The 25,714-nt window shown below is 39.3% G+C and overlaps 1 protein-coding gene across 8 annotated transcripts in view; it reads right to left on the reverse strand.

The window, feature by feature from the left end:
* The window catches only part of ctnnd2b (catenin (cadherin-associated protein), delta 2b), a 153,331-nt gene that overhangs the window by 79,197 nt on the left and 48,420 nt on the right, over nt 1-25,714 (reverse strand). For all 8 annotated transcript variants that reach the window (XM_027283522.1, XM_027283518.1, XM_027283520.1 and 5 more), the window contains one exon: nt 1,852-1,886. In XM_027283522.1, the coding sequence (XP_027139323.1) occupies nt 1,852-1,886 (35 nt within the window). The remainder of the gene's footprint in view (nt 1-1,851; nt 1,887-25,714) is intronic.

Here is a 25,714-nt window from a genome sequence, read left to right on the forward strand (position 1 = left end):
ACAAACGAGAAGGGGAAAAGACACGAGTTAAAACAAAGACTTGTTCTGCCACCTCCAGACAGTTACTCCATATTTCTACACAGTGGCACAGGACATAAGTCACACTCATGGCTGGATTAACCCAGCAGGGGATCCTGTTAAAATAAGCTCTGGTCTCCCACTGATCCTGTGACTAAACATGGAAGCTTCATTATATTTTGCTTGGAGCTCCACATACCAACCTGGGATTCTATGATGGGATGCAGTCCTAGCCCTAATTTGCAGTATGTGCCATTAACTTGCAGTAACACAAATCTATTCAAGACCGTGTACCTTATAAATGCTATTTGAACAAAAATAATACAGGTTTTAACTGTTTGATACCATTTGTGAATACAAACATTTCATTGTGCAGATTCACCACTTTAGGCAAGCTATGTTTACTTTCCAGAATAGAATACTGGAAGTAAAAAATGCAAATAAATAGCTAGCTGATAAATTATACTTCTGCAGGAATATCAGGAATGACAACGAACCTTGTTTTACAGCATCAGTACATCATTTGACAGTATTAAAAGTCAGAATGTGCCATAGTATCTGAAAGGATCATGTTGAAAATTAGGCTATTATTTTGCGTATGATTCATGCATGAGGGTGATTCATCGCTAATTCAATTAGATAGATAGAAAGATACCAGCATGTATGAGTGTGGTTATGCAATGTCATGAACTTCACTCACTTTAACTCCAATAGTTAGGTAGGACAGGTTTGCTTACAGTATGATAAGCGACCTGTTTGTGTACATACATTTGCATGTTTATATAAACAATAGAATATAGTATCCTTACATAGCTAAGCATACTATGTACATAGCTAGTATACTGTGCTTTAGTTGTATATAGTGTGTAATGTCTGGTTTTGATACTCGTGTGGAGGTTTGATGTGGTCATTAACTGATTATAACACATCAGATGTACTGACATAAAACAAACAGGCTGTTGCAACAAGAGTCACAGTGGATGATTTTCGACTGACGTAAAAACAGTCTGTGACATTACGCTGGATTTACTCTCACAAGCCAAAACTCATTCCTTACACCTGCTTGATCAAGACATGATGGCTTTTTAATGATTTGTGAGTGACGAAGGTCTGTTCTGTGACAGAGTAAATTTTAGTCTTTCTGAGGCTGAGTGGTTGGGCTTCAGTGCAAAAGATGGATGGAGACCACAGCACGATGAAAAGCATTCAGTTTTGACCACAAAACCTTAAGTCACCTCTTTGTTGGCAGAGGTCACAAACCCTGCACTCAGATAATCAATCTACTCTCAACAGCCTATACATCCCAACATGACTGACAAAGAGAAGGAGAGAGACTCAAGTGTCATGCATGGGTGGAGTTTCAACTAAAATGCTGTCAAAGAAGTTGTCAAGCCCGGAGAGGTGTCTTCATTTGACTTTCAAATTACTGAAAGGCCTCTCACTCATTGATTCTTGTTTCTTCCTTTATGGAAAACACATCCCAGCTGGCTCTCAAAACAGGTTAAACTAAATGCTGAGAATTATTTGTAAATGCTGTTTGACCTTTACTCAGATGTCACAAGGGGTAAGGCATGGTGAGGGGATTTAAGAAACTGGAGTTTTGAAGTCAGGAGCAGCCTTCTTTTTACCCTCAGTGTTGCATTTTCACCACAGCAGCCACCAGAGTTCTCTTACAGGATTGCGTCAATGTATCATTGGTGCATGATGAGGGATTTTTACAATGGCTGCCATTGTAATGAGCAGAGTCAGCAACATGCAGTGCTGGAATTCAAACAATAGAGAACCAGACAAAATGTACTTTAACATTTTTTAGCATTTAAGAGGAAATATTACCTTGGTTGTTCCAGCGAAATTTCTCATCTCCTGAACTGCAAGAGATAAACAACAGAGAGCAGAAAGGGTTAGAAACATGAGCAAAAGTTATATTTTACAATAACTTGTTTGTTGGTGCACTGGCAGGACAATCTTACACTTTAACAACATAAACTCCACGTTATAATAAAGTAATAAAACAGAACTACCATGAAAAAACCTGGTTTCAAGAGTCTTCCATCATCTGCTGAGAACCTTCCCTATTTGTCGCTTTTTAATTTTTTACCTTGAGCTGAAGGATGACAAACAACAAGTCTGCAACTGAACTGATGTTTGGTAAGTCTTCAAGAGCTTGGGGATAGAGACCCTTATCAAAACCAATACTCCAACACACATTGTTGTTAAGCTAAAAAACAAGGTTGTTTTCTTCTAGTTTCTTTTAGAGAAACAAGAATTTTATCCAACAAAACTGTCTTTATGCTGTCATAGAAAAGACTTCATCGAGCACAAAGGGCACTGAGATAAAATGTTTGTGAAAGGGCAGTGAGATGCTGCTAAGAAAACATCAGTGTAAATTAGTCTGGAAGATAGTTTGTACTGTGGAAACATGAGAAAGAAATATGACAAGTTCACCAAAACAACACTGAGAGGGCAAGGGAAAGTATTTATTCAGACACCTGTGCTGATGTGATACTGTGTAGTGACTGTAGAAGATGCACAGTAGATGGCTTCCAGTTTAACTACAATTGGTTTTCATGAGTTGAGAAACACTTGTGTGGTGTGTTATTTTCTACTAAGATAATGCAGATGTACAATTTGATTGTTTTTATGAATGTTTATGAATTATGATCAGCTGTTGGATTCAAATGCACACAGCTCATTTCAACAGAATTGGTGACTGAAATGATTCATTTTTGGACTTAAAGTCACAAACCCAACTTTGAAAATCTTACAGTTTAATTTAGCAATCATTATGAACCATATTAAACTCAATCTTAATATCTAGTGCTTTGTTGTAAAGTTGGCACTCGACATTAACCTTTAAACCTTTACTATTTGTTCAGTGCAACACTGAAGACATCAAACCTTCTGCTATGTTAACTGCCTCGAACACTCTTGGCATTCTCTCAATCAGTTTCATGAGGTAATCACCTGGAATAATTTTCAATTAACAGACACGCGCCATCAAAAGTAAATTAGTGGAATTTCTTGCCTTAATGCATTCAAGATCAGTTGTGTTGTTCAGAGCACACAGTAATTAGTCCTATCCAACTACTACAGTAATCCATATTATGAAATCTGAAAGAAATGTGTTACTTTAGAACAGGAAGGTCAGTCAACCTGACAAACCTCAAGAAATTTGAATGTGTCTTCAAGTTCATTCATAAAAAACATCATGATGTAACTCACACAGAGTGTGTCTTGCCCAGTTTGTGTTCCAGTTAAGTTCATAAAATCAAAAAAATTTCATCACTCATTGCTGATCTCTGCCTCCCTCTCACAACATATAAAAGTGACAAAGACAAGATGCGTAGATACCTCATGATCACCCACTATTCAATGCAGGACAGCAACTGTAACACCTGCTAGTTTTTAGCATTCAGACATGACAGTGGTCTCTATTTTCTCAGCAAACTCTTTTGGGCGGCTTTTAGCTCAGTTGGTAGAGCAGCCGCCCCATGTGCGAAGGCTCAGTCCTTGCTGCGGAAGCCCAGGGTTCGAATCTGACCTGTGGCTCTTTCCCGCACATCCTTCCCCGTCTCTCTCTCCACAAATTCCTGTCACTCTTCAGCTGTCTTTGTCAAAATAAAGCTTGAAAAGACCAAAAAGTTATTATGTGTATTTCCTAAAATGTTAACTATTCATTAAAGATTTTTGATGATTTGAGGGTATCACCACCAGTGGTTTTCAATTACTGGCTGATGAATATCAGGTAGGAATATTCTCTCTTGTCAATATTGCTGCATGATTTCAGATGAAATGCATTTTGCTGTGAAATCCTCCATATCTGGAACCCAGCCTCCATAGATAAACATAGTAACGAATGCTTCTCGCTCCCTGCGGACACAGAACAGATGCTATTAAATCATCCCATTGATTACCTCCATTCTGTGTGTGTGTATGTAGAGAGTGACGGATCGTGAGGGGGAGCCAAGCAGTACATGTTAATGGGACCCTCTGTCAGCGAAGCAGACTCCTCATTCATCAGGTGTTATTATTCCAGACACTACAACCACACATGCACACATGCACACACACACGCACACACACACACACACACACACACATACAGGCTACATAGAGCACACATTTGCTACACAAAGGAATGGGACAGAGAGTGTCTAGGAGGACAGACATATGTGATAGATGTGCTGGTTTGATGCTCGATGCAGACGTACACCTTGGATGGAGCTGGATGATAGGCATTATTATCACTTGTCTGGTTTAGACAGACAGTACTGATGACCGAGGCTGAGTCAACATTTTCTTAAAGAGAAGGGCAGACTGATAATCACATTCTCTTCCTGCATTTTGCTCGTGTTGCCTCAGTGCTCTTGATAACGCCTGAGCACAGGGATTATTTACCAAATGCTGTAGGTCTGATGTAGGTAAAACTAAATTCAAGCTGAGTGCTCAGGTAGAAACCTTTCTGGAACCTGTGAGGAAAGAGGCCAAGTGGTGTTATCGTCAAGTGGTTCCATCAACGGGGGCTGGAGCTGGAATATAAAACAGTCCAGAGGGGTTGAGATTTCTGCCTGAGCTGAAGGAAAATGTGTTCATATCACCAGGGAGATCAAAACAGACCAGAACAGACTAGACAAAACCAGATAACACTGGGGCAGAGCAAAAGAGAAGAGAGGACAAGTGACTAGAACAGAATTAGATCACAATATAACAATATCTTGGAGAATAAGATAAAGTACACTACACTATAGAAGATCAATCCTCAATCTAACATGGTTGGATTGGATCTTGAATCAGAGTCAGAGTTGGATGAAAAGATTTCTTCTCTGCTCTCTGCCGGCCAGTTCTATAACCTCAGCCTTTTGCTATAGTGCAAATGCAATTAGGTGATTAATCATTTATGTAAACGAGCAAAAAAATGAATCGCCAGCACTTTTAATATTTGAATAATTGTTTGGCAATTAACAACAAGAGTAACAAGAAGTCTACAACAATGCTGCTGGCTCTGTGAAGCTGCGCTGACACACCTAAAGCAGATACTTTAGGTGTGCAAAGTTTAATTTGATGACGGTGCTGGATGAAAAGTCAGGGGATCAATCAATCACCACGTTATTAAAACCCATATTGACAGGGACAGCAATGTGTGTACCGGATTTATAGCAGTCCATCCATTTGTTGTTAAGAGGCTTCACTCAAAACCACAAATGTCAACCCTACAGTGTGGACCTCGAGGGAAAGTCAATTCACTACAGTTTAACTGTCACATATATTCATACAGTAGGCTTCATCCTCGGGGATCATGAATATCTTTACAAAATGTCATGAAAATCAATCCAACTTGTTGAGTTATTTCAGTCTGGTTCAAAGGTGGGGATCAACTTTCTGTACTGACTGACTCAATAATTCGCCATCTTTTATGAATGTTTGATACTTAATGGAGGTGGATAATTGATGACTCTAAATTGCCTGTAGGTGTGAATGTGATTCAATAGCTGTCTCTATGTTTCAGTCCTGGGATGAACTGGTGACTTGTCCAGGGTGTACCCCACCTCACGCCCAATGCTAGCTGGGATGGGATCCAGCCCCTGCCATGGGTAAGCGGTTAAAGAAAATGGGTGGATAGATTGTTGTAGACTGATTTCTTTGTGTTCTGGAATGCCAGTTGAACAAAACAAGTAATTTCAAGATGTCACTGGAGGGTTCTCTAGGATGTCGAGTTTGTCAATGATTTCAGTGCCTCTGGGATGGACCCACTGACCTTACAGTAAAAAATAATGGCTCTTAACTCTTTCTACCACCTGAGCTACAGCCTTCTTCGTTCTTTCCCCCTCCTCTTTGCCCACACAAGCAATCCTCCTCCTGTCCACAAGGTACATCTAATCAGACCTTAGTATCTGAAACAGTTCATTAACCTCTTGGACCAGGAAACACGGAGAGTTAGTGGGTTTTTTCCCCATCGAATCTCTATGGCGAGTCAACAGGATGTGACAGTATAATTAGTGGACCGAGGGAGAACTAATTGACAACATGATCAACTCAGCTGCTGCAGGTCACGCCATGGCATGGCACTTCATCACCACTAATGATATAATGCCGTATGCATGAACGTGCAGGTGTACGCGTGGTTTGGTTTGTGTGTATACAAGACAGTGCATGGCTCTTGTGTGTACAGGGCTCAACACTGCTTTTTATGTTCGGATGTGCAAAGCACAAGCTTGACTGTGCTATATAATTATGTTATTGTTTTTGTCCTCTGCTGCTTCTGGTATGCACAAAATCCAAACATGTTACATAGCAACAGTTCAGGATTACCTTCAGCTATTCCTACAGTAAAGAAACACTGACAACTTTTGACATATTTAACTAGTTTATGGCTCCAAAAAAAAGAGTTCATCTTTGCTTTTGCCTGATAAATGAAGGAACGACTCCAGACTGTAAGCATTTTGATCAACAAGTTCAAGGTAATAATAACAAACCTACAAACAAAGCCTATAATTATATAACTTTATTCTATAAATTAGATTTTATATAATGATAAACAAAAAACTGGTCTCTGATGTCAAAATCCAATGCTCTGTACACCTAGATAACAACAAAAACCTTGTCCCTGTGACTTTTGCACAGTGTGCAATTATCTTACTGATTAGATTGTAAAGAATCAGTGATGAATGTGATTGAGGCAACAATTACATTTCCTTCTCTTTTTTTTTGCCTAAGTTTGGTTTTAATTAGTTATTTGATGCTATAAAAAGGGCTTCTACATAATGACTAGCAGTGGTGTATTGGTGGGACCTTGATATTAACCAGGACAAGATGGCAGTGCCCGTATCTGAGACTTTATTTCTGTACAGGTGGAGGAGGGGTGGAGACATATAGTCCATCTTATACTTTATTGATATACAGTCTGTGGTCCACCTTGACACTCAGGTAAAAAATTAACAATGACAGCAAAAAACATTCTTTGCAGAACTCTGCCTGTATTATACTAAACTTTAATGGCTCCCCTCAAATCAGCTCTGAGCGAATCAGCTACAAGACTTCAATCAAAGTATGAAAATAAAGATATACAGTTTTGCAGGACTGCCAAAGTTTCTGGAGCTCCACCAAGCCAAGGTGTCTGAAATAAAACTAGTCATAAAACTAGTCGCTACTCCAATTACTACAAAAAGAATTGGAATCCATTAAACTGTAAAGTATGACAAATTGCTTCTTATTAATTATAATACAAATAGTCCGACCAACAGGGAGAACTATATGTATCAAGCTAAGGGGCCAATTTGAGCTATAATTTAGATCAGGTAAATAGCAAGTTAGGTAAAAGCCCTTGATTGCAATACTTATGACAATTTTAGTTAAAAGCACCACTTGGTAAAGCTGTTATTTTCAGCAGCAAATGGGACGCGTAATGCTCTGTGATTTGAAATAATGTTGAAACCCTCTTGTACATTCTGATCTGATATTTTCAGCTTGGTTAAAGAGTTCATTTTGACCATTTGGTTCTATTCCTAGAGAAAAACAGGTTACGTCACAAAACAAACCACTGCTCTCTGACCACCTCTTTTTAACTGACTGCCTCACCTCATCAGAGTGGTCTGCTGCATTAATGGACAGGAAAATAAAAAGAATGGAAAATGTTAGAGAGACGGAGAGAAGGAGTATGATATTGAGGCAAAGAGAGGAGAAACGAGAGAGGTAGAAAATTGGGGATGTAAAAAAGTGGGGATGTAATACAAAGAGAGATGGATGACAGATGAGAGGAAAGTGAGGATAAGAGGAGAGTGAGAATATAAGACAGGGAGGGAGAGAAAGAGGAGAGAGCTCTGCTAAATCCAACGAGGGAGGCTTAAGAGAGTGAATGCCAGAGATAGCACTGAAAATCCTGTCATTTTATCCACCCAATAAACACATTCTGAACCCAGTCCATATAATCCATCTATTTCCATGCCCTGCATATTATCTGTTATCTGTGCTGACCACAATGGCCATCTCTCTTGTAGACAGAGCTGTTAGATAACAGAGCCACCCATAAAGAGGAAAAAAACACAAAGAATGGAAAACAAAGGTCTTTTTAGCGCTTAGCTCCAACAATAATGCATCTATTGCTTGTGTCAATGCTAATTTAGATTAAGAAGCTAAAGCTAATGTGCAGTTGTTCATTTACTCAGAAACATTTTACCGACTTGACCTCTGTAAACACACATACACTTTATTTAGACATTAATCACTGGTTGTCAACTACAATATTCAAAGCTTATAGTCATCCTAATAAAGTATGAATTAGCATTAAAACATGTCACATTCCCGAAAGCCTCGTCGATATTCATTCTCATCATTTCTTTGACCATCAATCACTGCAGCTTGATGTTTGCCTTACACGTTATGACGAAGACTGGCAGTGAAGCCTCGTCTTTTTATGCCATTTGCTCAGACAACACTCCAATACTAAAAGTAATTTCTAATACCCAATGAGGTAGACGATCAGTCTATTGTGATGCTGTACACTTTGGAATGCATACAGGGTGACAAATTAAAGGAAAAAATGAATAAATATTGTAGGTGGACAAATTTAATAAATGCTTCTATACAGGGCATGAGGGCTGACTGAGTGGTTTGTTTGATGAATATGAAAATAATGTAAATCATATTCAATGACTTTCACAGTCAACAGATCAGTGCGCCAGATGAGCTGTCCATCATAATCACTGAAACACCAAATGACTGGGAGAATGTTGTGCATCCCTCCAGGAGAGTTTGGTGACCCCTGAACGAAAGACCAGTGATGTTTGATTTCTTTTATTGTCTTTTGCAGTTTATAACTTGTTTTTGCCTGGTTTTAGATAGCAGAAAAATGCATTAAAGTTTTTTCACCAGTCTTTGAGCTGATATGGCTACATGTTAGCCCATATGCACATGCAGAAGACACAGGGCACATTTTCAGTTGTTTTTCTGATAAACACTAAATCCAATAATCACTCTTCTGTTAGCTCTGTTTTTCTCTTCACCGAAACCTAAAAAATATAACTGGGACGTTAAGACTGAATCATACAGTGTATTTGTGGGTGGTAAATCCAAAACATTTGTTTCAACAGGATACAAAGCTCCATAGAGTTAGGAGAGATTACAGGGTTGAGTGATAATTCTTGCGTTTACGCTGTATATATGAGTCATTTGACCCATCGTTCGTTTAAATAAGCAGAGGTATTGAAGTTGTAACAATCGTCACTATATTTAATCACTTCACCTCACAGCATTATGAGCACATACATGTTTGAGCAGTGGGAACTGCTATGCTATGCACATGATAGCTAAGTAGCTACTAAAAACAGGTATCTGTTAAAAAGCAATAAGCCAGTTTGCTACAGAGAGCAGTGTGTAAATGCCACAACTTTCCCCTGTCCCCTGGGAATGATAGCAGTGTGTCTGTCAGATGCTCCAGGAAAACCGCTGTATAACGCAACACAAGACAGGCGGTATCTGAAATGACTTCAAAGAGACCCCATAATTCACTGGCTGATCCCAGTGGGAGCGGGAACTACACTGAACAGCTTGGCTGTAAGCCATAGAAACAATAAGTCATACAGCTGATAATAGCTAGCATCAAGTGCTCTGAAATGTTAGTAACCTTTGTCCAGCTCTCCATCCGACAAATATCTACACCTTTGGTGCTACATCAGGTGTTAAGTAGGCGTTGCAACCAATTGTTTCCCTGTCAAAGTTGATCTAATTAGCCATTCAGTACAATAACTTTCATATGATACCTCAATTCTCTTGACAAGAGTTTACTCTTAAGGCACATTCAGACCATGAGTGGTTACTGATACCATCGCAGAGACTAAGCCAACCACTTGAACCCAGTCTGTGGTGCTCATTGCCTTTTCCCAGATAAAACTGAGTAATGCTACCGGGCAGATGACAGATGATGGCAGTCACTCTCACTGCTTTTTGGATTTGAATACTCATTCATGCACCCATCTTTCATAACTGCTAATTTTTATCAGGGTCATGTAGGGCTGGAGGCAATCCCAGCTGACATTAGGCAACAGGTGGGGTGAACCCTGGACAGGTCACCAGATCATCACATGGCTGACACGTAGAGACATTCAGGCTTATATTAATTTTCAGGAATTTTAGAGTCACCAGTTAACCTATTAAACCCGCATCCCCGTCTTTGGGCTGTGAGATGAAGCTGGAGCACCCAAGAGGACCCATGCAGAAAAGGTCTCGTAAAGGTCTCAGCCCCAGCAACAAACTCCTCAGCCCCTGGAAGGCCCAAGCCAGCTGTGAGGCAACCTTCTTGTTGTGAGGGGACAGTACTAACCACTGCAACACGCGGCTAGGTTTGAATACATTTTTTGAACATGTGAAAAGTCCATGCCGTGATGCTTTGTATATAAAATACAGGATGTTGCTGGGTGGCAGATGCAAGCAGCTCTCAACTTACTAAAGCAAAGCAGCAAGAAACCTGCTACAGCACAGAAAGACAGTTGTATAGCTATACATAAGTCAGAGAGCTGATTTCAGACCCACTTGAAGACATAAACTAACATGTGTTATTAAAGCTGAACCTTGACCAGCATTTGGAAACTTGATACCAACCAGGACCAGGGAGAGACAACCTGAAACATTTCACACTGTAGCTCCTGAGAGAACACAGATAGACACACATGGCCACGCTCCAGAGGAAGATACACATTGAGTTCAAGGATGCTAATATTGAAATGTGAGTCCAGTGTGAATTTCTTGCTGCATCATAGCAGTCAGACAGTCCATCAGCCAGCCAGGGGAAAAAGCCCAGGCACATCCCAGGCCGGCTATTGTAGACCTTTAATTAGAGTCTGAGCTGGAAGATGGAAGACCCGGGTGTGCTCTGTAACTATGTGCTTTATCTTGCCCGGTCACCTGAGTTTTGCCTAATTGCGCATTATGTTGCAACAATAGCTAACTGCTGCTGCTTTGTCCAGGTACTATATAACTCGGCTGTATCTCATATCTCAGGAGAGAGGAGAATTCAGCAGTTGAAAATGTCAACAGCCTCCGGAGACTGTTGAACATTGCTACTCAGGGAAGGGCCATGTAGTGCATAATGCATAGCAGGATGGTGTAATAAGATAGAAAATTCCTCAATCCAAGGTTTAGGCCTCTGTGGAGACTGCCCCGCAGAGGGGTCCTTGAGCAAGACACTGAATCCCAGGGCTGCTTTGGAGACCAATCTCCCCTTAAAATAATGTATGCTTACATTTCCTTGAAGCAAAACCTTCTAGGGAGGTAGTTTGGGTGGATGGTTGAGTGCATGGCTTTGACATGGAGTCCACTGTCTCTTATCAGTTGGTTTCACGATGATCAAAATCTTTTCTTATCTGTTTTAACCAAGTTGCCCAAACTTAGAGGGTCTTAAACCTAAAGGCACCCTGAAATTTGTCTTATTATATATACATCTATATTTATATTCATACTAAAATGCATGCATGTGCATTCTTGAAGTCTAATAAACTTACAGATGGCTTACAGTGGCTGCAGATGAGAAACATTTTTTGGAGGACACTGAAGAAACCAAATCTTAGAAATTAGAGAGAAAAGATCCTGTTGAGAGTTCATCTCCAGGCAACAGATATGGGGTGAGATGTCTGTACTTGAAATTTGTGTGAGTTAGCACCGATGTCTCTAAGTCAGATATCTTGTACATGATGAGGTTGTCTGTTCATTATTACTGAGCTAAAAGAGAGGAAGAGAAAAGCAAACAAAAATTCAACTTTGCATCGCCACAAATGCAAACACAATAATGCTTGTTGCCAGCAGTTCTGCAGCAGATTGCAATCACCAAAGAAAATAAGACAAACTGAATGCAGAGCTCTGTGTCTGGCTGCGACAGATAATATTTTTTAGTAAAATTTGGTTTCTTTTTTTAATAAAAAGCTCAGAGTGAGCTGCCAAACTGGAGCTAGGACAGTGAAGGTGAAGGGAGATATCAGTCCTGTCTGGGTCTGATGTAGAGGAATTCAGGCGAGGTGGAGAAGAGCTTAATTTTCCTCCCCTCTGCCATCTAAACAGAGAGAAACACGGGACCCTTTGAAGCAAGTGATTAAAGCGCAGCAGGACGAGGCAGCGCTCGCCATTTCTGTTACCGCATCCACATGCTCCAAACAAATGGCTGGAGAGAGAGAGAGAGCGAGAGAAGCAGAAGTCTCCTGTGACCCACTAAATTGGTCAGATTGACTTCCTAGTCTGCCAGTGTGGGAGGCGGCCATTTTGACTCAGGGCCAGGAGTTAAATGTGAAGCGAGCGGGAAGACATGTTGGTTCTCTGTGTGAGACCAGCCAGTCTTTCCAGAACTGCCCAAAGACAGATAACATTCCTTGAGGTATCTGTGTACAGCATTTCTCTCGGCAGATAAATAATGCATGCACCAAAAATTCTCCAACACTGCCAATCAGTCTGGATGTCTCAGAAAGAGATGTGGATGGAAATATTTCTTGACAAACATGATGTCAGAAATGAGTGGCTGTGATACGTCTCTCGCATGGTGCTGTGCAGCCTTCCTTTGAAACAGAATAAAAGGAAAAAAAAAACCTCTTGCATGACTACAAAGAGTCAAAGAGAGCAGAGCATCGGGACTTCACAGAGCACAGTGATCAGTCATCTTTTTCAGCACTGTACAAACAAAAGCTGACATGTGCTGACTTCAGACTGCTGCAGCAGTTGATGTTTTGTCTTAGAGTGGAAAGACTACTTCAACTCTGTTACACATCATTCATAACATTTATATAATACTGACATGCTCTCTTATTTTCTCTTGATGTAGCAAAGACTCCATACAGTATTTTGCATATTGATGACATCATAAAACATTCATTTGCATAAAGCTTTGTGGTTGTGTCAGTTGCAGTAAGGGAGATGTTTGAACACCCATGTGGATGGATGTTAAAGTGATGAGCAGATGAGAGAGAGTACTGTTACAGCACATTCAATATCATGAAAAGCATTTCATATCATGCAGTGTAAATGTTTGTGAACACTATGACAAGCAGTTTTAAGCATTTCAGTTGTATTTAATGGCCTCTACCTATAAAGAAGCATTTTCAGCTGAACAACATCATTTGTCTGTCTTCCATAACTATTACATATATATGGTGAAAAACAAGTCAAATGTATGATGTTATAGGTTAAGTTTTGGTTAGGTTTAAATAAAAAAGATGATGGTTTTGGTTAAAATGAGCTTTGCTCTCATAGCCACAATAAATTAACACTTGTTGGTCATGCTTAAAATATTTCTTAAAATTAAAAGTAGCTGTTGAAAAGTATTTCCAGTTATGGGTTTAGAAAAACTCCTCTGGCTCAAACATACAACATACAGTAGTCTGAGAGATTACTGTTACCTTTATCGTGCACCATAGACCATATATTACCATAGCAACCTAAGCCATACTCTCTGAGATGATATTTAGTGCAATAATAGCTTTCATGAGAAAACCCACCAAAACAAAACTTCCTCAGAAGTAATAATATCTTAGAATAGATATCTATCTAATAGAATAATAATTAGAATAATATCTTATAGAAAACATCTGAAGAAAATAATATATGATATAAATAATATTATAATGCCAATGATACAGAGAAAGCATAAACTATGCCTCAAACCAAATTTTAAAAGTCTGTCCTCTGAATAAATGTAATCTTGTTTTTGTTTTGTGTTTTACAAAATGTGTCCAGAGCATTGTATTATCAGCTTTGCATTTCCTCCGGTCTACCCAAATACTGCTTTAAGCTTGTGTGCTTCAGAACAGACGTCTTTCAGTCAGCATCAGTGTGTGTTTGGGTGTCTGCGTGCAAAATCTCCCAGTGTGTGTATGACTGCATTAACACTGGGATCCAGTTAGCCAGACACACACACACAGCCGAGTGTGACAGACAGAGCCTGTCTGTGACGGTGGAGGATTATTAGGCTTATTAAGAGTGTCTGGATCTCCAAGTGACTCATGGTCCTTCGTGTTTGCAGGGTAGCAGGTTAGAAGTGCTTAAAAAAGAATGCATCACACAGCTCTTCTCTGTCCAGTTTTCCTCTTCACACTTCAGTCTCATTTTTGAATTTCAAAAAGACAGACCTTCTGCAAATGTTTTATTGACCTAATGGTTGTAGATTTTAAAAAGTGTCCTGGTTCTAGACCTCTCAATCACTGCCCACGTCTCAGAACTGACTGTACCAAAGTATCAAAGTGACACAGTGCTCCTAGCTTTTAGACAAGCTAGCAAGGCTACTGAAAACCACCCTTCTAATGCAGTGAGCTGTATCTATCACATGACCCTTGCCTTTGCATCCCTTGAGGGCCCTCCAACCCAGTTACTGCCATGAAAAATAGCTACAGAAAAATGGCCTCAAAAATTGGGACACGTGTGCCTAAGATCAGCACAGATGTGGAGGTTGCTGTAGGGTCGAATTAGAGAAATAATAACCCTTAAATTGCCGTATTCCTTTAATCATATTGACAGACATTAAGTACAAACTGTACCGGCTTCCATGACAAGTGAAAATAAAGTAAGCAGGACAGAGACAAGTGAGCAAAAAACAACAGAGACAGAACGTGAGTGAAGTGAATGAAAGAAGCGAAGCAGAACTTTAGTCTGATTATCAGGATACTACTGAACCCCTATCTGTGGTCATTTGGTTTGACACAAATAAATATAGAAAGCTCTACTGTACAAGACAGGTAGACAAGACAGGTGATGATATATTTTGTCTTTGGGCATATTCCCAAACAAATATGTAAAATATTATAATGACTACAAACACGGTGTCTGTCAGAACGTAAACTAACAATGCTCATCTTGTCTTTTTTGCACAGAATAAGTTTTAAAGTTTTACTCCATTACAGAGAAAACTGTAGATATAATTTACTTCTTCTGCTCTTACAGCTGAAATCACAGTGTGTGAAATTACATTGAGTCTACTGCTAGATAAAAGCCAGCGTCAAATCATTGTACACGAGTCTGAAACAAACAATGCACAGACATTTCTGAGCAATACAGAGACTTTTTTTTAAAAACCTGGAAATGATGAACCAGGTTCATTTCAGCTTTGTTACCAAACAGTTTCCTATCCCGCCTTACTACCCCCTTCATCCACCTGATCAGTAAGGAAGAGCCCTTATATATCACTGACCTTCTACCTTCTCTCCTCCTCTGCTCCACAACCCCTGCAGAAGATCAATACATAGAGTACATATGGATCACACCCAATGAGAGTGTTTAAAATGTAACTCACACCCTCCTTCCTATTTCCTCTCGCTCCTAGATCAATAAGGAGGACCCACGTATGAATCCACCACTGTCACCATCAAGCAGTCAGCCTTCTCTGGATCAATGGAGGCTTAAAAATTAACATCCTCATCACCTACATCATCAAAAAAAACATCTTCATTATCGTCATCATTACACTCATTGTATTCCAATATTTCTGACACGGATAAGAATTTAAATCAGACTGATGAAGAAAGGGATGACATGTTGAGTGTAAATGATTACAACCCTGTACTGTCAGAAAGAACTCTAAAGATCACAGACTATTCACTGACACTGCTGTGATTTTATACCAGGCTTTGCTTTCCCGATATCAAGACATATATTCAATGGAAACTTTTAGACAGCTCACCCGAGCAGTACTCAACATTCAGGGACACTGGCTGAGAGTTAGTGGCCTTAACTAAAAAAACCTGTGTGCATTTCATCCAGACACAACAACAGCCTAACCATTCAGAGCACTGGCATTTGAAGTGGAGCATGTAATGTGATTCCAAATGATGCACTTTATGGGCATGATAGAGAGGAGACTCTAAAATAGCCTCCAAAAAATAAAAATACAAACAAAACCACACTGGTGATCCTGAGTAGAATAAAGACACAATCATACAGTGAATATGCAGTACAAATCAATATAATAACTCACCCCACAGAACTCAGGACAAAATTACAGTGTTGTAGTCCTCAAGATCTGTCTCAAGACAACCACTTTTTGGATTTCGGACTTGCATTTTTAGTTAATATTGGATTTTATTTCAAGACCAGGAAAGACCTCAACTGCAGGAATATCACCAATGTTTCTGATTAATCTAATTTATCCTGTCACGGCTTCAGAATAAACCGAAAATATCTTTAACAGAACTCAAGTTTCACTTTTACTTTTGTTGGCACACTGCTGAAGACAGAGAAAAACAACTGACATGAAAAAAAAAGTGAAAAACTGAAAAATGAGAAATGGTTCTTGTCATCTGGTCTGTAGTTATACCTGCGTGGACACAGCACAGAAAACTGAATAAAGAATGATGTTTGTTAACATCTCTACTGTGGATGGATGTAAAACTGCTTTGAGTGCAAACAATAACTTGCCTTATTTGTGTTTTGCTGCCCCTGTTGTCTGGGACAAAACGTCAGCCAAACCTTCTGTAATAAAATTTGACTTTCTAAACCACAAATTCATCTTCACAGCAGTGTCCAAAAAAACCCCACACAGCACATTGTGAATTCTGCAATGCCACGTCTCACCCAAAGAAATTTGACCAGTACATATACAATACATACACTGTCTGGTCTTGGTCTCGACCCCTCAAAATCTTGGTCTTGTCTCAGTCTCAATACACTCAGACTACTATACAGGACTGAAGTGGTTAAAACTGGACTGTACATCTCATGAGGGTGACAAGGACATTACCGTTAAGAAGAAGAGGATGAATTGCCTTTAAAAGTGAATAAATATAGTTTTATGTTCATATATAATTGATTCTATGCGTGATCAAATACATATTCCTGTGTTTCCACAAAGTCATTTACAGGCAAATAGATTGTGTGATTGTGTAGAGTGTGTTATCCTACATAGTGACATTACCTAGTGCATGTCAGGGGTCAGTTAGACCTCAGGGAGTTCTCCTTCCCTGTTATAACTCTTTTATGGACAAACTGTTAAAAAGGTCTGCCTGTGGTGCATCACCTTACAACCTTTTCAAAAAGAAAACAAATGAGACTAATTAACAATTCACTGCATTCATGTGAGGTGAGTCAGGGGTCTACCTGCTACAGTTTTGGATACACAAGTGTAAGTGTGATGCTGTGGTTGGCTACATGACAAATGCATTTGTCAGGAAAAATCACCAACAAACACATTTTGTGAATATTTATCATGAACAGGTTCGTCAGCAACTCAAAATGAAATGAATTAACTAGTTCTAACTAAAGAGCTGCTCTCTTGTTAAACGTTAAAGATAACCACTGCTTGTGTTAGTTCTCATTGTTGTCTTTTCCTTCTATATATACATTGCATATAGTGTGAAACAGTAAGAGTGAATCACCATTGTTGTTTTGCATGAGTCTGTCTGCTGTTTTTGTTCACCCAGGGATTAGACAGAACTCTTGTTGGGAAGATAGTTTGTTCAGCTTGTTTTGGCCTGTGGTTCACCCTGAACAGGGTGTGTAGTAATCAATTGTTCACTTTTGCATCCATTTCCGCTCTCAGCTTGTTGGTTTGGACAGGAGCAGGAACTAATTTCATAGTGCAATTCCCTCGCTGCACTGAGCACTGCCTATTAGAATGAGGCCAATCACAATTTTCCAGCTTCGGTCGGATGTCTATTCTACTACTTTGTCTGAATCTGTTTCTTTACACATACTTAAATAAGAAGGTGACTGGCTGCAATCTGCCATCTTTTCAGGGCCTACACTCCTCCAGGCGTGTGGGTAAGATTGTGGTGGACCATCAGGACCAAAACCTGACACCACAAGAACATTTTTTCATGACTGACTGAATGACCCTCAGACTCTCACCCTCCACCCCCCGAGACCCAACACGTTACCTTAAGGTAGGTTGTATTGACGCCATGCATAACACCAACACACACCTTGTAATAACCTTTTAATTTACATCTTTTGGATGACTATTTTCTCTCTTGCACATTACCTGGTGAATACTTTGCACAACCATGCACAAAACTGTACAGCTCTTTTCATTTGAAAAACATATTGTACATATATATTTATACATTTATATCTCTATTTCTACTCTAACGTTTGTTATGCAGCAAAACACCAAGACCGATTCCTTGAATGTGAAAACCTACTTGGCAAAAAACCTGTTTCTGTTTCTGACGAGTCTGTTCAAACAGCATAGCTCAGATCAGTCTGATATACAAGTCAAATAGCTATGTGACTGACTAAGATAAGATAAAATACAGTTTCGTCATTCCACACTGGGAAAATTCACAGGTTACAGCATCCCATATACACAAGGCTGATAAGAAATTACTCAAGTAAAAAATATCTATACAAGTAAATATCTATATAATCTATATAAATATCTAATATAAGTTATTCTGCAGTAAGAAAGCTTGTTTTATATTTTAAACTTGTAAATTAAATTAAGGGTCATCAGTTCATAGATAGAGAGCTGTTTAATGAGTTCAAGGAAAATGATTGGTTTCTCTCTGTTGTTTGTTTTCATTCTCATGAGCATTTTACTCACAAACAACTAAATGAACCTTCTAGTTCTTTGTCTGACGGGCCTGATAATATCTTGAAATGTTCTACGATGAACTATAAAGCTTTCTTCAGATTGCCTCTGTGGGAGAACTCGTTTTCCTTCAAAGGACTATTAGGGACATTTCTTTAAAGAGTTTTTCAGTTTGACATAAAAAAAACAGGTAATAGTTCTCAGTAAATCGTCTGCAAGCATCTCTGTTATTGTATGTGAAGCAGAGGGAGACCCACAGTAATGCGAGTCTAAGCTGGCAGCCGGGTGCCCTGACAGCTTCTGGGTAATAGGCCCTCGCTGGGCTTGCAAGACGGGTCGCATTTTCCCGCCAGACGAGTGGTGGTGGGTCTCGCTGGGTGCTGCGGTTGCAGCCAATCCTCATGCACACACACTCACACACGCACATACCACTCAGTTGCCAGACAAACACACAGCATCCGATTAGTAGACACGTTGCAAATATGCACAGCCAAAAGGGGCAAACAAATAGCCAGCCCTTGGAGGTGGCTATTTCTCGGGCCTGCAGAGTAGAGTGTCCACCACAGTGCCACAAAGGCTCAGATATCTGTATCTGTGGGGTGTGTGCTCGCTGTCAGAGGTCCACTTGAATGATGAGATAAAGGAACTGTAACCAGGGAGCAAGCAAACACTTGGCACAGTGAGCTACATCAACAGCTAGTACTCGTGTAGTGTTTCCTCCCTTCCTATACAGTATTTCTTTGGTCAAAATCACTGATAGCTTCTCTGTTTCTTTACACTTCCAGATCATAAACTGTGATGTAGCCTAACTGTGTGAGATCAGAGTCAAACAATTGCTTCAGGGTTGGTGTAAAAAATGCACCAAAACTATACTTTGAGCATAGGCCACGTCTGACTGGTCAACGTGTTTTCATATGTACAAACAACCCTCAACAAAACCGCTACAGGGCTCAAAATAATACTGCTCCATCAACCACACCTTGTGTTTGGATCAAAAAGACAGTTTGTAACTTTGAGAGAGGTCAGATAAAGATGAAGTGAGGAGAAATGAGAACAGACAGGTGATAAAAAGACACAAGAGAGGGAGCTCATAAGACAAGAGACTATAAAAGTGAAACTGAATAACAAAAGAAGGCCAAGAGCAGAAGAGAGGACAGGTCTACCTCTTCAAAACCAGTGATAAAAAGAAGAAAAGAAAACTTTAGACCAACTGAGAAATGTGTTATTTTAGCCATTTCATTTGGATAATGTACATCAGTTATGAAATATATGATACACTTGTTACAGGTTACTCTGTCAATAAAATATTGAGCACAATATGATTAGAAATATTGACTAAGGCAACATAAGGACATTCGTTTTAACTGCTGAAGTCCCCCCAGAGACTTGAGTGAGAGGATGTGGCTAGTAATTGAGGCAAATAGAAACAAATAGAAACACTGCTGCTTCAGTCATGAATACTGCAATGTACAATACAACCATAATCATGATAATTTAGCATTTCCTCTGTTCATTTCCATCTCTTATATCACATAAGTACACACACACACACACACACACACACACACACACACACACAGTCATGCAGTGGATTTGTGCTTTTGAAATGATAAAGCAGCAGAATATGTCATGGCACACACTGTGACCTGTAGTGACTGATTAAAACTGGAAACAAAGGCAGAGCTGGTGAGCTCATTATTGAAGTCTTTATCTTCCACAGCAGATTCCTGAGCTGCCAGCACGCGCTGCATTTAACACTGATTCATAATTCAACGTTTCTGTGCTTTAAACAATGAATAGACATGTTTTTATTATTTCGGTAACTTTGTTGCTTGTTGTCAAATGTAAACATCAAAGGCAAAGAAAGTCAACTGAAAAGACTTCTAACCAAAAAAAAAAAAACAGTGAAACATTTGGTGCATGATTCACATTAATTGGTTTGGTGGATTCCCTGCTCAAGAATGTCTGTATTTTAAGTAGTTACAAGGAAACTACTACTACTGTCAGCTGTCCTCGCCTTATTTCTGAATTTAATACAGGACAAGCCTATTGTGTTCCTACTTTCTATCTAGGCAAAGCCCCACACAGCTTTTGTACAGTACCTGTTCATAACAACACTGGTTATCTTGTATCTGCTGTGCTTGTCTGTGAACCTGTTTGTCTGAGAGTTGAAACAGGAGCTGCTCCTTTGGGAAAGCCAATAAGCCAGAAAGAGTTTTTAAAGAAACACTAAATATGTACCTAGACAGAGCCAGTTTCAGATTTGACATATTATATATTATTACAAACGCCGTTTATTGAACTCTGGAGAGACAGAGGTGATTCAGTTGATCAATCCTGGATAACACTGAGTTTAGAAGACACAACTTATTCTCATAAACACACCTCAGTTTGGGGAAGAAGCTAATAAATTGACCTTGTGTTGTTTCCATTGTTTCCATGGTCAGATTATGAACCTTCTTGCTTAGTTAATACAGTGTTCTCCAGAAGGAAAAAATGACTGGACTTTGCAGTTTTCACATTTACAAACAATAGTGGATTCATGGTTAGCCACTGGGAACAAAACACGCTGTTACTATGTTCTGGTAGCTAACGGTATTTGGACATTAAAAGTAATAAACTTACACTAAAATTCGAAAACAATAAAGTAACTTGTAAATTAGTATATTTTCTGGAATGCCTTTTTGACAGCACTAACTCGCGGACATGACACATCAAGTGTTTCTCCAAACCCAGTACTCAAAGAACGGACTTGTGATCTTCAGGGAGAATGTTCTTGCTGGTTGCTCTTGGAAGAATGAACTCCCAAGTTCACAAGTACACGGAAAGCTGTCGACAGTTTGAGATGATGCTTTCTATGTTTGCTCAGTACACCTCAGCACAGAGGATGCCTGCAGTGCTCCAAAATAACAGGCAGGCTTTATCATCCGGGCCTACCCTGAGCTCAGCTGATTGCTCCACAACTGTAAACTAAGAAGCTATTTGTAGAACTGTCACTCAACTACACCCTGCATGCATACTGCCATGCCCAGTGCAATACTGCCTTCATATTAACTTTCTGCACTGCGTCATAATTACACACTAGTAAGTAAGTCAAATGTATTTGTATAGCACTTTTCACAGACAAACACAAAATGTTTTAAAGGGCAATATAAAACAAAAGGTCATATTATTACAAAAACATAAATTAAACATGTTGCCTCCTTTGTTCACCAGGACAGGCAGTGATGAATAAAGCTATTCACTAGTATGGAAAACTGAGAATATCAAATCCTCAGTTTTCTACACATATATTTTTTCAAATCAAATCAAATCAGATTTTATTTGTATAGCCCAAAGTCACAAAGTACATTTGCCTCAGAGGGCTTTACAATCTGTACAAGGAGTGACACCCTCTGTCCTTAGACCCTCGGTTCAAGTGAGGAAAAACCCACAAATTAATCAATTAACAGTCAAATCTAAAATCACATTTTATTAATAAAGTGCTTTTATAAATGTCTATGAGCTGCATCTTTTCAATACAATGTTTTTGAACACAATATTCAGGACGTACATAAACTATTGTCATCATTGTTACATACGACACAACGGAAGTCAAGCTATTGAACTAGCTTCACTCATTGATTAATCTCCTGGACTTTACTTTGCTGTAGAGTGCAAGTATCTTTGTGTGCACCAGATAGTTCTCTTCCCTCTCTCAGAGCTGGACAGTAAAGTTGATAGTGCCTCCTCAATTCTTGGTCGATTAGCAGAGTAGCATGTACCTTCAATAGAGGAGGCCGGATATAGGATGGCAATCCTTGGGCGGCACCCTGGTATTTTGTGACACTGTCGCCTACTAAATTGTAATTGGGAATTGGAATTGTATTTCTAGAATAACATGATTGAAGGGCAAGATGGACGACAACAAGACTGTGAGTCTATTACAGACAATCCTGGTGTCTTTACTTGAACAGTGAAGTTAATGTCTGATAAGTTCCACGGCTAAGTGTGAGTAGCCAACTATGCGATAAAGGCACAACAAACAATCAATTAACAAACAAGCTAAAACCAATCTGTTAAATTACAGATTTGTGTAACATACCCTTCATCACCATGTTTTCTGGGAATTTCACAATCAACACAGGTGGGGTTAATTACGCATGTGGTTGCAGTCATGTATAATTAACCCCACCTGTGTACAGTATATTGATTGTGAAATTGTGAGGATGCACGCTGAAGAAGAGCGCTTTCCTGAAACGTCCACGTGGCAACTACAACTACGTTGTAGTTCTGCACAATCTTTATTTTTCTATCACAATTATTTCCTTTTCTTTTCTTTATTTCTGTAGTGTGATTTTTGCAAGTTAGGTTGACCTCTTTTTTAGGGTGCAATCCAAGAAGGGAGATGTTGCCACAGTTGAAAAGACGTACCACACACTATATTGACTCCCACTGCACATTCTGTGGTTGAACTTAGTTCCTGTCAGCAAAGTTGAGCAAGGTCAGAACACATTTCGAGAGCCATTTAGAGAACCACGCACTTATAATGATCAAGTTCCTCTCTGATTTGTTTGTGGGACCAGATACTTGATTCTGATTTTGGGAAATTATAATTTACACTTTGAAATATTATGAATATAAAATAATAAGAACACAATTCTCTATGTTTTATGGTATACCATTCACCAACATTACTACTGCAAATAATTCAGCAAAAACAGAGTCACACACTGTCGAGGAGGGATACAGATCCATTGTCCTTGTTCGAAACCTCCCTTTATAGCCTGAGGGATGGGAAACCATGTTGTTGTGTCTTCTCCGCATTGAGCTAATCCCCAAGTATAATGAGCTAATTACAGAAATTGCCCAACATGCATCTCTTTTTCTCTCTAACAACTAAGTTGAACTGCAAGGTATAAAGTAGAATTTGTTCTCTAAAACTACTAAGTACTTGGACAAAGTAGTATTTGTGTGGAATAAACCTTTAGAATGATAATAGAAAGTAGTATTTGGCTAGGTAGCACTGCAAAGCTTCCTACACTACAGGAATGTAGCATAGAAGATTAGCTGGGCTTGCTGTATTATTAGAGCCAATGTGAAGTGCCAAAAACTGCTGTTCCTCAAATGGCCACTTGAGGCTGGCTTCTATACTTCTATAACATATGTCCTCAATTCAATGCCAGACAGCACTGTTGCAACACAACAATGTAACTTAATAACTTTATTGTCCAGCTGAGGATAAAAAATCTACATTCAAAGGTCATCGGCTATAATTTTGTGTCTGCTGTAAAGTCACAATTATGTTCTATCACTGCATTGATGCTGAATTCAACATGTACATCGCATTGAGTTTCCACACCTCTAGCAACAATACCACCTCAATTGTGTGAAGTAATTGAACAATAAATCCTACAGGCTTTAGGTACTAAGCCTCCAGGATATTTAGTGGACTTATATGTTTTGCCAAACCATTTGTCCATTTGGTAATTACCTCCAAGTCATAAAAAGCAATGGAAGACAGCGGTATCCACAAGACACTCCACACCTCACTAAATAATAAACCCATCGAATTAACAAGACTTAACAAGATGGCAGCCTTTATTTCTATCAGCATGCAGCTGGCTGCTAAAGTGGAACATGTGGGGTGTTTTTCTTTAGACTCTACACCTCTCCTGTCTCCCATGTTGCTGCTGGTTTTAAATGGGGGCCCTCAATGAGGCCCTGTGACAGTGTTGAGGAGCTAAACGCGCGCACCAGTTAATTAGTCTCATGAATGAATCAGTTTTAGACCATCTCTTCGCTCTTTGTTGGTGCACCCCTCAAAATGTAATGAGAATTACAATGCCGGCAGATGAGTAATTATTTTGCGACGGGTGGAATCCCTGCTTACTTAACGGAATCAAAGAGGAGAGAAGATGCTTGTGTGTGTTTTTATTTACAGTATGTGTCTGTATGGGAGAGAGAGTGAGAAATGGAGACAGCAGCTTTAATCGTGTTACATTGTCCTGAGAGGCAGACTTAGTGCATTACCACTGTTTTCACATTGAGGCTGGTATGTAATGTGTAGAATATGTTTGGAGCAGAGATGAGGCTCGGTTCCAAACTCACTCAGCATCAGCTAATATGATGGTCTCTTCAAATTGTTTACTTCCTCTCATCACAAAGAAGAAGACCCTCAACACACCAATGGACGCCTGTAAAAGTTGCACATTGTCATGTTGTGCCATTAGAACCAAGCCAAAACTCATCTAAACTAGGAAAAACTGATCAAACTGGGGTGTTGCCACAATTTCGCAGCAGCTGCAAAGAAAGCATTCTGGGATATGTGGTCACACACAATGAGAATTTCAAGAGATTAAGTTTGTATGTTAGCAAGATCAAAATGTAGAAATGTGGATTAACTAATTTAACACTAGCTCCATATAACATTTCTGGCTGTGATGGAGGTTATATAAAAACCCACAGTGAAGCATCCGTCATTTCTATAAGAAATGATTTGATCATTAGTCAGTCAAATGATCACATTAAATCCAGATTAACTCTGTTGATTAACTCAGTTTGACATCAGATTTCTTTCAAGTTCAAACTGTTTAGCTGCAAAGTGATCTTGATTCATTTCTCACACACCTCTGAGCTTAAAGGTGCTGCAGTCTGTGTGGTTAATATGCAGTTAAGAGCTTTAGGTTGGAAACTTGATACCGTCAAGTCTGCCAATCTCGCTATGCGCTTACACTTACATTTATAAAACATCTCAAGTTTTACTTTACTGTACTTTTTCTGAAAATGACTCCTGACTGAGCAACATGTTATATAAAGTGATTACAGACTAACTGCCTCAAGTTCTCTTCACCTCCCTGTTGTTATTCTGCATGTTGATTTTAACAAGCAAAAGGAGTTATAAAAACAGTGAGAGCTTATAACAACTAATTTGTGCTGTGTTAAAATGAGGTTGACTCAATTGAACATAATTATTTGAATGAAGGTGTACGAACACTTGATGGTGAAAATGTAAAAAAGAGCTGGAGGAGACCAGAACAGAGCTAAAAGAGGAGTAAATATTGAACATACATTGTCTGCTGGCTATGTAATTAGGTAATTGCTTGCTAACGCGTTGCTGTGACAACTTGTGACAACTTAAGTTATACTCAAAATGAGTTCTTTCAACAGTTCATTTATTTACTTAATGGTCTTATTCTGTAACTATGTCTTGTAATTACTGCAATTACT

The sequence above is a fragment of the Larimichthys crocea genome, chromosome X (genome assembly GCF_000972845.2).
Source record: "Larimichthys crocea isolate SSNF chromosome X, L_crocea_2.0, whole genome shotgun sequence".
Lineage (NCBI taxonomy): Eukaryota > Metazoa > Chordata > Actinopteri > Sciaenidae > Larimichthys > Larimichthys crocea.